The 17,590-nt window shown below is 38.4% G+C and overlaps 1 protein-coding gene across 1 annotated transcript; it reads right to left on the bottom strand.

The window, feature by feature from the left end:
* Positions 1–5,543: 5,543 nt before the first annotated feature.
* LOC110161259 (5-hydroxytryptamine receptor 3A-like) lies at positions 5,544–17,469 on the bottom strand. The gene is made up of 9 exons (XM_020925990.2): positions 17,456–17,469; positions 17,275–17,371; positions 13,886–14,049; positions 13,060–13,104; positions 11,656–11,765; positions 10,590–10,762; positions 7,869–8,035; positions 6,826–7,036; positions 5,544–5,713 (listed from the first exon to the last, which is right to left on the bottom strand). Exons 2-9 carry the CDS (start codon positions 17,312–17,314, stop codon positions 5,544–5,546), a joined length of 1,080 nt encoding a protein of 359 aa, XP_020781649.1. The 5' UTR covers positions 17,315–17,371; positions 17,456–17,469.
* Between the last annotated feature and the right edge of the window lie 121 nt (positions 17,470–17,590).

Below are 17,590 nucleotides of genomic sequence, written 5' to 3'. Positions count from 1 at the left end.
CAAAAGACTTGTCTGGAGTCACATCTGGACTCCCTTCACGCTTCTGTCAGCAAGACAAGAGTATGACATCCTCTGGTCCATCTGACCCTCTCCTCTACATCCTCAGCTTCATCTGACCATCTTCTCTACATCCTCAGCTTCATCTGACCCTCTCCTCTGCATCCTCTGCTCCATGTGATCCTCTCTGTTACATCCTCTGCTCCATGTGATCCTCTCTGTTACATCCTCTGCTCCATGTGATCCTCTCCTCTACATCCTCTGCTCCATGTGATCCTCTCCTCTACATCCTCTGCTCCATCTGACCCTCTCCTCTGCGTCCTCTCCTGTGCATAAAAGCAACAAGTTATTGTTGTTAGCCACATTTAAACTGCACACTATTTCTCCTTTAATAATGCATCTTTTCCAATGTGTCTCATGATTCAGGTTGGCTCTTAGAGGCCAAGGAAAACAGAGGTTACCGTGGCTATGACTTCCAGTTTGTTAGGTGTAAAGGAGTGGAGGATTTAAAGAGCTGTCAAAAGGTCTACGCCGAGAACCTCAACTGTCAGTTCTACACTTATGTAACCAAGGACTTCCCCAATCCAAATTACAGGTAAAATCATCGTACATCTTGCAGCTGTACACAAAATCCCTGCACATTCTTCATAGATGGGTTTTCCATAAAACATGGGGCATCTCCACAAACCTGATTCTTATTTGGCCTGGAGGAGGGCCTCCCCCTGCTTGTTTCCATGGAAATGTTGTTCCCTTTGTTATTATATTCCACAGTATGGCATAACACTCCTCTATCTCCATAGAGAATGTTCCAAAGTATGGCTTTACCTAGGGTGACCATATTTCCATTTGTGAAAACCCGGACACCTTACGGGGGGTGGGAGGTGGGGCCTTTCGCTGATTTTTTATTATTTTTTTTTAACCCATGGGTGGGTCAGGACTAAACCAGGTCTAAACCAGGACTAATCTTGAACTTGAGAGAGAGAACGCCGAGCAGTTTGTCTGCAAAGCGCGATCAGGCAATTGCCGCATTTACCTCCGTGAGGTGTGGAGCTCTCCATCGGTCCCTTCTCCTGCGTCACCTCCGGCACGTCCCGACACTGACTCCTGGTTCAGTCCTGGTTCAGTCCTGGTTCAGTCCTGGTTCAGTCCATGGTTCAGTCCTGGTTCAGTCCTGGTTCAATCCTGGTTCAGTCCATGGTGTAGGCAGCGCAAAAGCTTGATATAATCTCGGGTTAACTGGCGGGTGTGGTGTTGTACTGCAGGTCTCCAAAAATGGACCCATGCAGGACTCTGCGCTGTTGGCTCTATTACGGAATAAATGAATCTTCGGTTCATTACATAAAGAAGGAGGAAAATAACAAAAGGACGACAGCAGCAATAAGTTTTAAGAAGGATGCAAAAAGAGTTGTAAATGTCCTGTGTGAGAAAAGTGTATAAAGTTTGTGCTGAGGGGTTTTACAGCCTTAAAACAGATAGAATAATTGTAAAATATAAAGTTGGCTACCTTGCGGATTTCACCTATCGTGGGTTATTTTTAGAACGTAACCCCCGCGATAAACGAGGGACACTGTACTCTCACTCGCAACCTGTGCACATGGCCTCCCACTTGTCCCGACTGGGATGGAAAACTGAGAATTTCTTGTACAAGTCATTGTTAAATGTGCATTTATGCTTCGGTATGTTGCAGGCTGAACAAGTGTTTGTGTTTGCTCGCTCCTTCTGAGTCACAGAGAACTACGAAAGTCGATCAATTTAATGCCCCCAATGAACTGTAATGAAAACCCGGACATTTCCATCACTTTAAAAAAAAAAACCCAGACGCCCAGGACAAGACGCAAAATAAGGACATGTCCGGGGAAAAACGGACGTTTGGTCACCCTACTTTAACTCCAAATATTTCCATGGAATCATACAGGTGACATGCACCTCCAGAAAGTTACACACTGTAGCTTTAATCAAGATTGAGATTCCATCATTTTTTTAATAAGTCTGTATTGTTAATGTTCAGGAAATTCATATTTAACTCTTTCCCCCATGAAGACGACATTTGACGACCCCTCTTGTTTCCTTAATGACGTGTTTTGACTCCTCCGCTGTTTCACTAAAGACATAATTTGACGACCATTAGAAACGGTTCCAGTTTTTCAGCCACTACAACCTACACTAGGCTGACCAGTAGGATTCAAGGATGCGTTTTCGTTAATCGAAGTAGTGACGATTGTAGCTTCCAGAAAAAACACAACATGAAACACGAGCAATGGAAAGCTTGTGGTGCACCGTTTTAGAAATAATAAGAAGTGGGCGCATGGATTTCAAAGAGATGATGAAGTTGATTATAAAGTGGAAAACAGCAATAGTGACGGAATTTCAGAGAGTGAAACTTACAAAAGTGAGAATGAGTCTGTATGAAGTCCTGCGAACAAACTTTCCAGGACTTTATACTCGATTATGAAACAAAATTGCCCCGAAATCTGGATGTTGCTCAGACTAGTCCTTTGAAATATTTCAGTCTTTTTTTAAGATCAGATGCTGAATGTAGTTTTTTGTTTTTGATTTTGCACCTGACCAGGTAAATTCTTATTTTTTTTTTATATTTATAAACCTGTAAATGAGCTCAATCACATTTAAACAGCCATAAATGAATAGGTCAGAGTCTAATGTTTCCAGAGATACAAAATATGTCTGTGTTTCAATAAAGTTCATGAAAGTGAAAATCATTTATAATCACTTGTTAAGTTAAATCAACTTTTATTTGTATAAAAATGAGACAAAATGTAATAAAAAATTGTCATTCATCTCATTTTCACCACATTTCTTGTTTTAAAATAATGTTTGTTTGGCTCTTTGCAGGAAGATTTGTGCTCTCTAGCAAGTTATCCTGATTCCTGCTCCTACCAAAGTGGCCCGCATGGATCATGTTGTGTCTGGGTTTGCCCCAAAAAAGCAATGATGAAATAATGTGAACATGAAATCAGTTTGTTTAGAAAGAACAAATAAAAGACTCAGTTTCCAAATGTACTCTCTTCTCTGTTTTTAATAGATTTTATTACCTATATTATGAAAGCCTCTGTGTAATTTTTTGGAGGAGAAGAGGGTCAGATTTTCTTGCCTTGGATTCACTATACACACTTATCCAATACTTGAAGAATGACGCTTTACAGAGCATTATTCATTCACTCCATACCCGTACCCATACCCATATAAATGACAGTATTACACCAATCTTATCGATTGGTGTAATACTGTCGATTGGTGTAATACTGTCACTGGCACTTTGTGAAGAAAAGCTGAAAAATATGTTGAAGAAAAGCTGAAAAACATGTTGAAAATTACAGGAAGTAGAAAGCTCTAACGCACTGATAACACGACCGTGGGAGAATTTTCTATCCAAACGTTAACTTGAAGCATGCCTTTTTTTGATCCTTTAAGCATTATTTAAACAAAATAATGTGTTCTCTTGTATTAGTCAAATATTAATTTCTGTGTACATTAGAGAAGTTGCCATGATTTCCAACCAGGAAGTAAAATCTGAAACCTAAAAAATGTTAAATCTTAAATGCAATGATCTTAAGTGTGTTTCAGTGAAATGGGTAGTCTAACCTGTCATAGGCACTGTAATCTGATGTGAGAGAAATATCATTTTGTTGGTAAATGATAGATGACCAATGAGCTCCTTTGTTTCACATGCGTCAGTGAAATAAGCAACTCTGATTGGACGATCACGTTTGGTTCTGGCTTGAGATATTACTGAGGGTGTTTGGACCAAACAGATAGTATATGTGTGACACTTGTTTAACAGCACAAATCAGCTCATCTGTTGTGGTTTCATCTAAATTAGCTCTTTCTTGTCAGATTGTGTTGAAATAAAACTGAGATTAAAGATTGTTAAAGCCTCAGACACAGCATGCCTACAGTTAGCATCAGATCTCCAGGGAATGTTAATTAAAACTTAAAAAATCTCCAAATCAAAAAGCATAAAAACTCATACAAAATATAAATTCTTAAAAGGTGCATTGTGCAACTTTTCCAGTTAAGGATCTGTCACCTGCTTATCTCTGTTATTGGTTTTGTCTGGAATAGTATGGTATTTAACCTTTCTATCTTCATGGAAACCAGACCAGACCAAGTCACACTGTGGAACATTCTAGGTAAAGCAATAACATATCCATAGAAACAAGCAAGTGACGGACACTCTTCCAGAAAAGTTACACAATGCACCTTTAAATACATCTATCTAGCATTTATTCATTACAGGATGAGGAGCACAAAAATACTATAATTCTCTAGGGTTGCCTTTCCACAGATCTGACCTGAAATGTAGCCTATAGTTGTCTCCCTTGAGAAAGATTTAGAAGGTTTAATCTCTAATATGGAACATTCTACTCAAAGCAATAACATCTCCATGAAAACAAGCAGGTGACGGACCCTCCACCAGAAACGCTGCACCTTTAAGTACCGTATTTTCCACACTATAGGGCGCTCTGGATTATAAGGCGCACTGAATGAAACACAACAGTTAGATAAGTCAGTCAAACTTTATTTAATGCGTCCACAATAACTCTCAACTTTGTCCAACTGTAACACGTAAAAAAATACTGTCTGAGACGCTAAATTGTTAGCGTATTCACAATAACTCATAATTGTTCAAACAGTTGGGCGATTACGGCGTCCAGCACGCCCACATCCCTCTCATCATTATCCAAGTCAGTGTTGTTACTGTTACCTGGCAGTTCAGTGATGATTTACTTCATGGTAAAAGCTCGGACCACAGTTGATACTGATCCTTAGCCCAGGCGTCCACGATCCATTGGCTCGGCGCTGTCTCCTTGTCTTGGTGAACGTGTGTTTGCCTTCTCGCCGTGTGTTTGCAGCTTGCACTTTAACTTTATAATAGCCTTGAGTTTAAAGTCGGCGTTGTAAGCGTGTCTCTTGACAGGTGTAATTTGATGTTAAAAGGAATCACAGTATGTATTACTCCGCGATGCTCCTGACTACGGGAGCCGTAATGCTGCAAGTGGGGCGGCTTTGTAGTTTACTAAAGTTGTATTAAGACACCCCAATAAATTCATATATAAGGTACTCTGGATTATAAGGTGCACAGTTGTTTTTTGATTAAATTAAAGGCTTTTAAGTGCGCCCTATAGTGCGGAAAATAGGGTAGTAGTACCTGTTGGCTGTTGCATATTCAAAAATAGAGATGCACCGATGCAGCTTTTTCAGTTCCAATACCGATTCAGACAATAACCGATATCTACAAACACCAGTGCAGGGACTAAAAATATACTATATTTTCCTAAAAACAAGAAATATATTGTACAACAAATTGTGCTATGTTGCTCTTACCTCTCAAGTAACTACAGAACAGCTTTGTATGTTAAAAGCTCAAATATTATGAGACTTTCTCGACCAACATAGCTTTATTGCATCAAATCATAGTGACAGAATAATCAACAGAACCAATATTTTGGAGGTAATACCTGATCCAGCAAATTTTCATGGGTCAGTGCCAATATTCGATACCAGTATCAGTATCGGTGCATCCGTATTCAAAACTCACCTCTGGATGTGGTTCTCTCCAGCTGAATGGCGTCCTCACAGTTTGAACAGCGATGAGGAGCCTTTTTGACTTTTTCCTCAAAACTGAGCAGGTAACTTACTGTCATGGCCTCCAACACGCTGATGCCTACCAGAGCAAAGATCCCAATGCAGTAATTCGCTGAAATCAACAACCTGATGTTAGTATTTCAGATAATAACAAGAGAGGTTAAAGAGGAGGTATTACACTTCTATGGGGAATTAACTGCCAACACAGAACATATCCAGATCATTATGTTCAGAGTGCTGTCACATTACAAGTGATGCGCATTTTCACTAATGAAACAACTGCACATCGCATCAGATTTGTTAAGTTGTCTATTGTTTTAGAGGATATTTGTATATTTATGGAGAATTGCCGTGCAGGAGCATGGGTGGCATAGGCTAGTGGGCGGCGCTTCGGATAGAAACCGTGAGGAGGTTTCAAACAGGACAACAAACATGCATATATGACATGTAAAACCTCTTCAAGGATAGGGAACAACATGATAATATGATGAAATATTGTTTAAATTTACACTACGCAATAGAGTGCGCCAACTGCACTGTGTTAAAACTGTGTTACTTTCTGAATTACTTAATGTCTGTCTTGTTTAAGTTTGCGTAAAATCACTTTTCTGAAAAATAAAAAAAATATGATGGATTAATACATTTGTAAAACTTAAGACAATTATTTTTTATGTTTTTCACAAAACTTTAAAATCCTGTTTCTATTTCTGCACTGAAGGGGACATATTAAAGTGGAACTAAATACTTAATCAACTTTTTTTTTTTTTTTTTAACTAAACTGTGTATATGGTGTTAATAGCTTTGTCTACTGTTCCTAGTGTTTTGACAATTTTAGTGTAAACTAGGTACATTTGCAGGTTTGTGTTCAAAAACATACAGAAACAGAAACCTTACTTGTAGGTGGTTTTATAGCTCAAAAAAAAACAAAAAACAAAAAAAAACAGGCATTCTAAGTGTTAGCAGGTTCTAAGTGTGAGCAGGATAGCAGAATTTGGTGTGGTTTGGTCTCCATGAAGATAGAAAGGTTTAATGCCATACTGTGAAACATTCCAGACAAATAAATTACATCTCCATGGAGACAAGAATTTGACGGGCCCTCTGTTAGAAAAGTTACACAATGTGCCTTTAACTTCACAATAACACAAACAGGTAGTGTTATGAATTCTTTTCTAAATGCTGGATCATTGTCCATACATTGTCCATGTGTAGTTTCAGTTGACTCACCGATCCATGGCATCTTCTTCTCAGTAGAGGGCAGCATATCCTTGAGAATGAGCAGCAGCACGGAGATGGAGAGGAGGATAGTGATTTTAAAACTCAACTTTTCTCCACGCGCCTCGTTTATGAAGAAAGACGCCAAATCCAGAATCAGGAAGTAGAGGAGCGGAATGATGAAGTTTATGACATATAACATGGGTCTGCGGCTTATAGTGACCTACAGCACAGAAAAAGGCAACAAAGGTTTGGGATGAGCAATTTGGGAAATATTACTTAAAGGTCCAATATTACACAAAATGAGTCCTGTGAGCTTTTAGCCATGTTATAATGTTGTTATGTCATCAAAAACATACCTGGAATTGTGTTTTGTTTCATTCACACATTTGCGTAATCGTTTAATATTAGTCTGAACATCTTGCTCAAAATGCTCTGTTCCAACTTGTGATGTCATGAGGTAGTAGTTTTCCAGCTACCATTACCTTATGTTCAGTAGAAACTGGCAATTCCAGAAATGAAATGATGCAAATGAAGGTGTATGGAGTTTAAAAACACAGTGGAGCACTTCCTGTATTACCACATGACATCACAAGGTGGAACAGAGCTATCTGTGAATGTGTAAATGTGCAGGGTTTGTTTTTTATGAGAAAACAACAATATAACATAGGTCAGAAAATAGGGTAATTTTTTTTCTTTCTTTAAAGGTGCATTGTGTAACTTTTCTGGTGGGTCCGTCAAATACTTTTCTTCATGGAGATGTTATTACTTTGCTGGAATATTTCACAGTATGGTATTAAATCAAGTTACAGGTCAGATCTGTGGAGAGGCGACCCCGCTCACAGTCAGAATGTCTGTTTTTCTAGGTATTTTTGAGCTGTAAAACCACCTGTAATTGAATAAATGTAAGGTAAAGCTGTTTAATGTCATACTGTGGAACATAGAAAGCATAAAAGTCATAGAAAGCATAAAAAACAAGCAGGTGACGGACTCCCAAACAAAAAGTTACACAGCGCACCCCGGCTGATTTACAATTCCCAATGCGGCGCTCTTACCGTGTATATGAGTTCACTGTGCTTCTTGTTATCATGCATTACTTTCAGAGTAGTGTTGATCTGGATGTTTTTCAGGTCCCATTCGCCCTGAGTGATGATGACCCCTTTGGAATAATTGGTCATCTGTTGGTCGTTGCCAGCCTGTGAGACCAGAAGTATGGCATCAACTGTAAGAGAAAAAAACAACATGTAGGCTCAGTTATAGCATGGTCATTACTCATAATTTCTATTTGTATTTATTTATTAAAAGGGACAATGCATATCAAAAGACAAGACAAACATGTACTTGTAAATACTTTCTGGTTGAGGGTCCATCACCTCTTTGTTTCTATGTATATGTCATTGCTCTGCTTGGAATGTTCCACAGTATGACATTAAACAGCTCTATTTTACATTTACAATTACATGTGGTTTTATAGCTCAAAAACACCTAGACAACATGGTAATTACTCATGATTTATATTATTTGTTTTGTTTTTTATTAATTAGGGGCAATGCGTATTAAAAGATAAGATAATGCAAAAGACAAAACACAAAGCTAGTTTCCTCAGTCCCAAGACCAAGGCCAACCACAAAACCCACACAATCCATAAAACTTGAAAAAAGACACAATAAGAGCTTCCACACTATAACACACACTCAATTCTAAGACACAGGCATACAAACTTACAAAAATAGTGTTAAAATTTACAGGTCATATACTCACTACTTACACACAAGGATGTAAAAATGAGTGCGTTTACAAGCGCATCAGTATCCCTGTCATGAGCCTTATCCCTGGTTCTGACAGTGTTCTGGATTTTGTGTTTACATGCGCTCAGAAAAACCAGGATACTCATATTCCTGTGTAAATGTGCCAGAGTATCAGAGTATCCTGGATATTTAAAGCGGTTGTTGTGGTAATTATGGCACAGATATGACAAGGAGCTAAACATGTAGTACCTTTGCTATCTTAAGGCTTTTTAACAGATTTCTAACAGAGAAAAAGAAAACATGTATACAAGTAATAACATGAGACTGTGGCACACTGTCACAACTTCAGTAAAAGTCACTTTTAAGAGCTGAAAAATACAACAGTCTCACAGAGTCAGTTTACTTTACTTGAAGAACAACACAAACAGCCACAGAAATGAGCCTGGTTTTAAAAGGTGGCTGAATATTATTACTTAAAAAGTCCTGGTCAGGATATCAGGATACTGTGTCTGCATGGACACTCACAAAACCAGGATACTTCTTATGGCGTGCATTATAGACTTAAAAGCAGCTCTGTTTGTACAAGTCTCTCCATGGCCGAGCACCAAAGTACATCTGTGACATGTTAGTGTCATATGAACCATCTCGCACTCTGAGGACCTCAGGGACCGGCCTCCTGCTGGTGCCCAGAGTCACGACTAAACAAGGGGAGTCAGCGTTTCAGGTTCATGCAGCTAAAACCTGGAACAGTCTGAACATGTGAGACAGACTCTTCTGTGACGCTGTTTAAATCCAGGCTCAAAACATTTCTGTTTAACTGTGCATATAACTGAAAGGTTTTCATTCCGCACTCTTCTCTCCAATTTATGTCTCTCTTTTTTAATTTTAATCTTCATGATTATTTATGTTTTGATTTGTTTTTATTGTGATTTTAATGTATTTCTTATTCTGTAAAGCACTTTGAATTACTTTGTGTACGAATTGTGCTGTACAAATAAACTTGCCTTGCCTTGCCTTGCCATTACATCTTAGTTCTTCTCTCAAAAAGAAACACTCTGAGATCACCAGAACTCCGGCTAAATATGCAGGGTTTGTGTGTTAAATATGTGTGAATGAAGCAAAACACAACTCCAGATGTGTTTTTGATAAGGAAACTACATTATAACAGATCAGAAAATAGCATACTATGGGCCTTTAAAGGTGCACTGTGTAACTTTTCTGGTGGGGGGACTGCCGTCTGCCTTGTTTGGAATATCATTAAATGGCAATTAAACGGAAATGGCATTAAACATAACCATCTTGAATTTACTCAATATAACATGGGTTTTTATTGACTTTAGATCTTGCATTCTTACTGTGAATGAACTCCCCTCTCCACAGACTTGACATGTAACTTGACCTTGTGGTGTCACCTGCTGGGTCCGTAGAGAAAAATAACTGCAGGGGTGTCGAACTGGGGGGGGTAAAGTGTCCTGTTTACCCAGAGCCCCTAACACAACCTGTAAAATGCTAAAAAGCTATATGTCCAAAATTTTACACCACTGAATAACTACAATGCCATACAGTGGCACATTCCAAGCAACTTCTTCTCTCCATGAAGGGAAGCTGGTAACAGACCCTGCACCAAAAGTTACACAGTGCAGCATTAAGTTTTATAAATAAACCAAATAGAGGTCCTGTGCCCAGAGATCTCCACTGGCTCCCCATTTTCCTGCACATCCAATTCAAACTCCTCACCATCGTTTACAAGTCCATACCTTAACCTCGCCAACCTCCTATCTCCCCCCGCCAGGACTAAACACAAGGCCTGGGGGACAGGGTCTTCTCTGCTGCTGCCCCCACCCTCTGGAACACATCAGAGACTCATTCACAAGCCCCATGTTTAAAAAAGCCCTGAAAACCCCTCTCTTAAAAATCACCTTTCATTAACGTTCTTATTTCTTTGAGCATTTTGAGAAGCCCTTCACAAGTGTTATGCATCATTATTATTATGATTATTATTATTTTAAAGAAAGATGCTGCTTTTACCGCTTGCAGTCATAGAGGAGAATGTGATGTCACATTCCTGATCGTCGAAGGGGAACATGTTGAGGTTCAGTTGACAGGTGAAGGTCAGGAGGTGCCTGGAGGTGGTCATGGCCCAACCGTCCGGATACAGGTTTACATACGGACTTTCCAGAATGCTGCTGGGGTCTGAAGCACTGCAGGACGAGAGGACGAGAGGACGAGAGGAGGACAGGAGCAGAGGAGCAGAAGGAGGAGGAGGAGGAGGAGAAGGAGGAGGAGGAGCAGGAAGAGGAGAAGAGGAGAAGCAGGAAGAGGAGAAGAGAAGAAGAGGAGGGAAGGGAAGGAGGTGAGCAGGGGAGGAGGAGGAGAGGAAAGGAGAAGAGGAGGAGAAAATGAGTGGAGAGGTGGAGAGGTGGGGAGATGGAGAGGGGAAGGGGAAGGAGAGGAGAGGAGGAGGAAGGAGAAAGAGGAAAGGAGGAGAGAGCAGGGAGAGATTTCAAAACAACCAGACAATTTCTGGATTTCAGGTGACATCACAACATTCTAAAGGCCAAAGTTATTTCAACATTTATGGATTTTAATTCTAGATATTTCATAGCAAAACTACAATATTATAATGAATAATGAAATCCGGTTCTTGCCTCCTTTATTTGTGAGTACCAATGACAATCACTAATTGCGGGTTGTCAGGAGCACTCTGGAACCATAACTGAAAGAAGTTTTGACAAAATTTATAATAAATAAGCAGTGCAATCTATTTCACAATTTTGGCGTCACTATTTGTATGTATTTTATATAACGCTTTAGCAGTCATTGTAGTCCTGCTTTTTGGAACTACAGCTTCTCAAATTGCATAACTCACCAGCTCTTAACTCTATTTTCAGTCCAAGCCAAAGGTAAAGTTTTTTCATGTGTGTGCAATCTTGTGCCAATTTTGTCTTGCGGAATCTTGCAGCGCGAGATCTTTTCCCATCCCCATTTTTTTTTTTACTCTTTGCTATTGTAATATAATGTGATGTGTGTGAGCTACTGTGTCCAAGCAATTTCCCTTTTGGATCAATAATGTTTGTTTAAGTCTAAGACCTACTCCTCCTGGATGTGAATGTCGGGGATCCAGAGCAGGGAGCGAGGGACAGTGATGACGTCGATGTCACAGAAATCCGTAGTGTTCCAGTTCAGAAACGCATTGGACCAGTACTGCAAAAAAAACAAAACAGCAAGATCTTAGAGAATGAGACCCAAAAGAAAGGGTAATCAATCAATCAATCAACAGCTTTGTTAATCCCAAAGGGCAATTCAGTTAGCAGATTTTTGGGTGTGCATAAATCATGTACATACAACACACCACACACAGGTTTTATGGCAAAAGGAACAGAAAGATTTAGCGTAGTGATTGGTCTTTTGTTGTGGGGTGACATATTCTTAGGCTGGCTCAGTATGGCCTTAGTCCCTTTGTCTCCACACAGAGGTCAAGTTCTCCATCTGAACACCACTGATTTTGTCACACACTTTCTCTGTATGGTATAAACTGTTCTTATCTTTCACAAATAACCCATAAAACCAATATAAAAATAATAAATGAAAATGTCAACAAACTTTCTATAAAGGAATGGTAAACATTATTCAAAAGGCTGGATGACACATTAAAAAAGAGTTAAGCTAACCCAATTTATGGTCATGCATCAAATCGTCTGCACTGTGACAGAGAGAGTCTGCGTTCCCAAGACTGACGTGCAAATCCGAAATTTACTAGCAAGGGAATACGACGCAGACAATAAGGGCTGTGATTGGTCCTCTCTATATCCTCTCTACATACATTTCCGCTTCTCCGCTTTCCTCCTTCATTTTGTGTACACAAACACTATTTTTAAATTCTAGCCTTCTAGCGTTGTGGCAGTGAATTACTTTGCGGTGCATAGACCTTGACGCAGATGCAGAGTTGTCACAGAACTATAAAATGGCCTTTAAACTTTTGCGTGAAGTGAACCTGTTGCTGTCCTCCTTTGACAATTTGCTCAGTGTTTCTATCATACTTTAGGGAGGAATCTGTGTTAAAGTGTTATGTTGTCAATATACTTGGATTCAACATGTATATGTAAATGGATATTTTCTTTTTAATAATCACGTGTTTAATAACTTTGATAACTCACATGACCCCTATAAATGTTTCACAGGTGTTAAAACTTTCCATCTTCATGGAGATCAAACCAGACCAATTTACAGGTCATATTTGCGGAGAGGCGACCCCGCTCACAGTCAGAATACCTGTTTTTCTAGGTATTTTTAATTCTGTTTAATATCATACTATGGAAGATTCCAGACAGAGCAATGACATATCCATAGAAACAAGGAGGTGATGGACCCCCAACCAAAAAGTTACATAGTGCACTTTTAATGAAATGTAAAATGTAAGAAAATATTTGCACTATGGACAGGAGGCAGAGGTATATCCACCACACTGTTATAATCTGAAAGGTGTAACTCAACTCACCATAGTGGTCCAGGTGTGTCCTTGGACAGTTTGACACTTCTCATCCTGGAACAAAAAACAGCATTGAAGGCTCTCTTGTGAGATTTAAGCCACGTTACAATGCTGTTTCTTCAAAAACAGACCTGGAGCTGTGATTTGTTTCATTCATGTTACAGTAAACCTTTATTATTAGTTTGTCTACATCTCTAGAGCTCTAAATCAGTTCCACTTTGTGATGTCATGTAGCGGTAGTTTTCAAGTTAACAGCTACGTTTTACCTTTTGTTCAGTAGAGATTGGCAGTTTTCGGGCTGTATGACCATATGACATCACAAGGTGGAACAGTGTGTACTATTTGTTAGAAGAACTCAGTCTAAATATGCACAGTTTGTGTGTTCAACATACGTGAATGTAACAAACACAATTCCAGGTATGTTTGTGATGAGGAAACGACATTATAACAGTTAAAGAATAGAATAACATTGGCATTTTAATAAATAAGTAATAATAATAGAACATCACATTAGGTTTGTGAAGTTGCAGTGTATTATTTGTATCATGCTTTTGTTTATTTATGGAGCATGGGTGACATTACGTAGGCTTGTGGGCAGAGAATGGCATAAAATCTTACACCTAAGAAATAAAATTTAAAGTCTAGAAATTGGCCAAACTGGGAAAAAAATTTGAAATTGAACTTAAATTCTAATAAATATAATAATCTTAACTGTGTTTTGGTAAAAATTTGTAGTCTAACTTGTCATAGCTGCTTTAACCTTATAAACCTTATAACCTTAATTTTAAAAGACTATTATTTAAATGAATGCATTGTTTTTCATATCAATACTGACCACTTTTACAATGCCAAACAGGATCATCTCCATTTTGACTTTAGTGACCTCGGTCCAGGACTTCACTGGACGGACATTTGCCACAAAACTGTTGGTGGTGGTGAGATTCAGGTACTCCCAGAGTCTCCAGTACGAACAGTGAGGAGGCGAAGAGTGGCAAAGGCCTGAAGACAAAACAACGAAAACACAGACCGTTCACTGGGGTTTAGGGTTGGCAAATATGAAAATCAGATACTAATTGGCACTTAAACAAATATCTAGATTCTCATTTGAGAAAGTATCAGTTCTAAAAAAGTTACATTCACAGGACGGAAATGAATCTTTCCTAAACATCTTTAGAATAATCATTGAGCTGTATCAGAACAAGTATAAGAGCACATAGACTAGTATATGTCCATGGACCATTATAGAACCTACCTGGACCACTGAGGGATTACACACATATAAGACCACATGGAAAAATATAAACAAAAGTACTATGATTTAATGCTGAAAATCACATTCTATTGTCTAAAGAGTTTTTATATTGTCATCATGGTATCAAAACTGGTATTGATTATTGCGTCTATTCCTTAGTATCAAAATCAAGTTTGAAATTTCAGTATCATGAAGCTCATGTTCATAACAATACTGTTTTTTGGGTGAGGACCTACAGGTATTGTGTGGCATAATGGCTTCTAATATTATTGTTTATCAGGTATCAGATATTTGAGTGGATTTGTTACGTTTAAAGCAGAAAGAGGACCTAAAATGCAGGACTGCACTTGCACTATGTTTATGTTTGATAAAACTTAAATAATGACCAGCAGAAAAAGCAAACACAAAAATCCAAAAAGAAGTGATACTGACAAGGAACCAACAAAGGTAAAGGAGAACACAGGGTATAAATGCATACAGATGAACGAGACACATTAGGGTAGGGGGGAAACAGTCAGTACAAGTAAAACTCAAAACACATACACTGCTAAAACCGGGTTAAGGATAATAAAATAATTCAAAGAAAAATTAACACCATGACAGGATTGCCAAACTGATCCGTAAAACTGGTCACGTGATCAGCTGTGAGGGACAGGAGGACACTGGACAAACTGTTCTCCATCATGGACACTGCTGCTTACCCACTCACTGCCCCAGACTATAGAGAGACAGAGGAGCTCATTCTCCAACAGGCTCCTACAGTTTTGCTTAAACAGTGAGAAATACAAGACTACATTCATATAATCAGTGATGGGGAGTAACAGATTACATGTACTGGAGTTACGTAATCAGAGTAACTGTATTCAGTTACAGTTACTCTTTCAGTGAGTGGTAATTAGATTACAGTTACTTTGTTGAAATAAATGGATTACAGGGCAGTATTTTCCTGTTTTCACATTTTGGGCTAAACCAGGACTAAAACCAGGACTAAAACCAGAACTTAAACCAGGACTAAAACCAGGACTAAACCAGGATTAAAACCAGAATTTAAACCAGGACTAAAGCCAGAACTAAACCAGGACTAAAACCAGGACTAAACCAGGACTAAACCAGGACTAAAACCAGGACTGAAACTAGAACTAAACCAGGACTAAAACCAGGACTAAAACCAGAACTAAAACCAGAACTAAAACCAGAACTTAAACCAGGACTAAAACCAGGACTAAACCAGAACTTAAACCAGGACTAAAACCAGGACTAAAACCAGGATTAAACCAGGACTAAACCAGGACTAAAACCAGGACTAAACCAGGGCTAAACCAAGACTAAACCAGGTCTAAACCAGGACTAAACCAGGACTAAAACCAGGACTGAAACTAGAACTAAATCAGGACTAAATCCAGAACTAAACCAGGACTAAAACCAGAACTAAAACCAGAACCAAAACCAGGACTAAAACCAGAACTAAAACCAGGACTAAAACCAGGTCTAAAACCAGGACTAAAACCAGAACTAAACCAGGACTAAACCAGAGTCTGTTCATGGAGACTTGGGCTCAACAGACAATTTGAAGAGAACAAACAAGAATTTTCAGGATGTGGTTGGTACATTCATGTAGGTTTAAAAAGCACAACCTTATGTAACAAATAATACTCCCTACAACTGTACAACACACCCTTATGTAACAGATAATACTCCCTACAACTGTACAACTTGCCCTTATGTAACAGATAATACTCCCTACAACTGTACAACTTGCCCTTATGTAACAGATAATACTCCCTACAACTGTACAACTTGCCCTTATGTAACAGATAATACTCCCTACAACTGTACAACAACTCACCCATATGTAACAGATAATCCCATGTCCTGTCAGTCATCATATCATTTTTGCACTGTTTCTCCTTACAATTTCATGTATAGAGCTGAGATATATTTGGATTACTATATTTCTATATTTTATATTGGCTTGTACATATACATTTATATAATATTTTTTACTACTCTTTCTTGGTTAACTTAGACTTAGAGAAACTTTATCGATCCTCAAGGGAAATTATCTGGACACAGTAGCTCACCCATCACAATATATAATTATAAAAAAAAAAATAAAAAAAATATATAAGAGTAAAAAATATAAATGGTAATAATAAATTCTATATAAGTTGCAAAAAAATTACTTTTATTAATACAATTGGAAGTAATTAATAAATAAATACATAATAAATAAATTGTAGTTAAAGTTACAGTATGTAACTTTCTGAAGGTGACATGTCACCCGCCTGATTCCATGGAAAGAGAAACTTAAAACCATACTTCTTTCATACTTCTTCTAGATATGGTTTATTTGATAATGTGGAATATTAAAGCCACAATATTTACATGGAGACAAGCCCTACTCCATGTCAAATAAGAATCAGGTTTGTGGAGCTGCAAGCCTACTCAGGGGATGCATATTTTTCAGTGCAATAAACACATCCAAAATGGAAAAAAAAAAAAATTATTATTTTTTTTTTTCCAGTCTATATTGGTCTAATAGCCTAAGTATTTACATATTATATATAGGTTCATTGTGTAACTTTTCTGGTGGAGGGTCCGTCAAATGCTTTTCTCCACACAGATGTTATTGCTTTGTCAGGAATGTTTCACTGTATGGTGTTAAACTTTTCTATCTTCATGGAGACCAAACCAGACCAAGCTACAGGTCAGATCTGTGAAGAGGTGTCCCCGCTCTTAGTCAGAATGCCTGTTTTTCTAGGTATGTTTGAGCTATAAAACCACCTGTAATTAAATAAATGTAAAGTAGGTCTGTTTATTAACATTTTATTGTGGAACATTCAAAGCAGAGCAATGACCTATCCCTAGAAACAAGAAGGGGATGGATCCCCAACCATAAAGTCACACTGTGCACCTTTAAATAATCTAGTATAATAAATAACAAATAAAGCAGTTTGGATTTAACAGCTTACCTATTAGAAGCAGTAGAGCTGTGAGCCTGAGCAGAGCCATGGCTGGACATCTCCTCTCTCTCCCCAGTCACTTTTAAACCACCTGTCTTCATTTCCTCTTTAACAATATGAACAAAAGACAAGATGAGCACTTCAAATTAATGGCACAAAGCTCAGAGTTTAAAGAAAAAAGATTAATTACCATGTGGTTTTTGTGTTGTCTGTGTGATCTATGGGTTGAGTCAGTGAGCAAATACACGGTGCATCCAGACAAGAGGGAACGCCATTGTTATACATCACCTGTGCATAAAATAAACACACTGGGTTCGATAACATC

Source organism: Boleophthalmus pectinirostris, unplaced genomic scaffold (genome assembly GCF_026225935.1).
Source record: "Boleophthalmus pectinirostris isolate CB_2022bp ecotype Guang Dong unplaced genomic scaffold, ASM2622593v1 HiC_scaffold_17, whole genome shotgun sequence".
Classification (NCBI taxonomy): Eukaryota; Metazoa; Chordata; class Actinopteri; order Gobiiformes; family Gobiidae; genus Boleophthalmus; species Boleophthalmus pectinirostris.
Note: the sequence above shows the minus strand (reverse complement) of the source record. Positions and strands in the feature narration are given on the sequence as shown.

Excerpts from the sequence above, each read along its gene's own strand:
- LOC110161259 (XM_020925990.2), bottom strand. The coding sequence starts at position 17,314 with ATGGCTCTGCTCAGGCTCACAGCTCTACTGCTTCTAATAG. Across the intron at positions 14,050-17,274 it reads AGCTCTACTGCTTCTAATAG|GCCTTTGCCACTCTTCGCCT; the intron begins GTAAGCTGTTAA and ends TTTTGTCTTCAG. Across the intron at positions 13,105-13,885 it reads TGTTTGGCATTGTAAAAGTG|GATGAGAAGTGTCAAACTGT; the intron begins GTCAGTATTGAT and ends TTTTTGTTCCAG.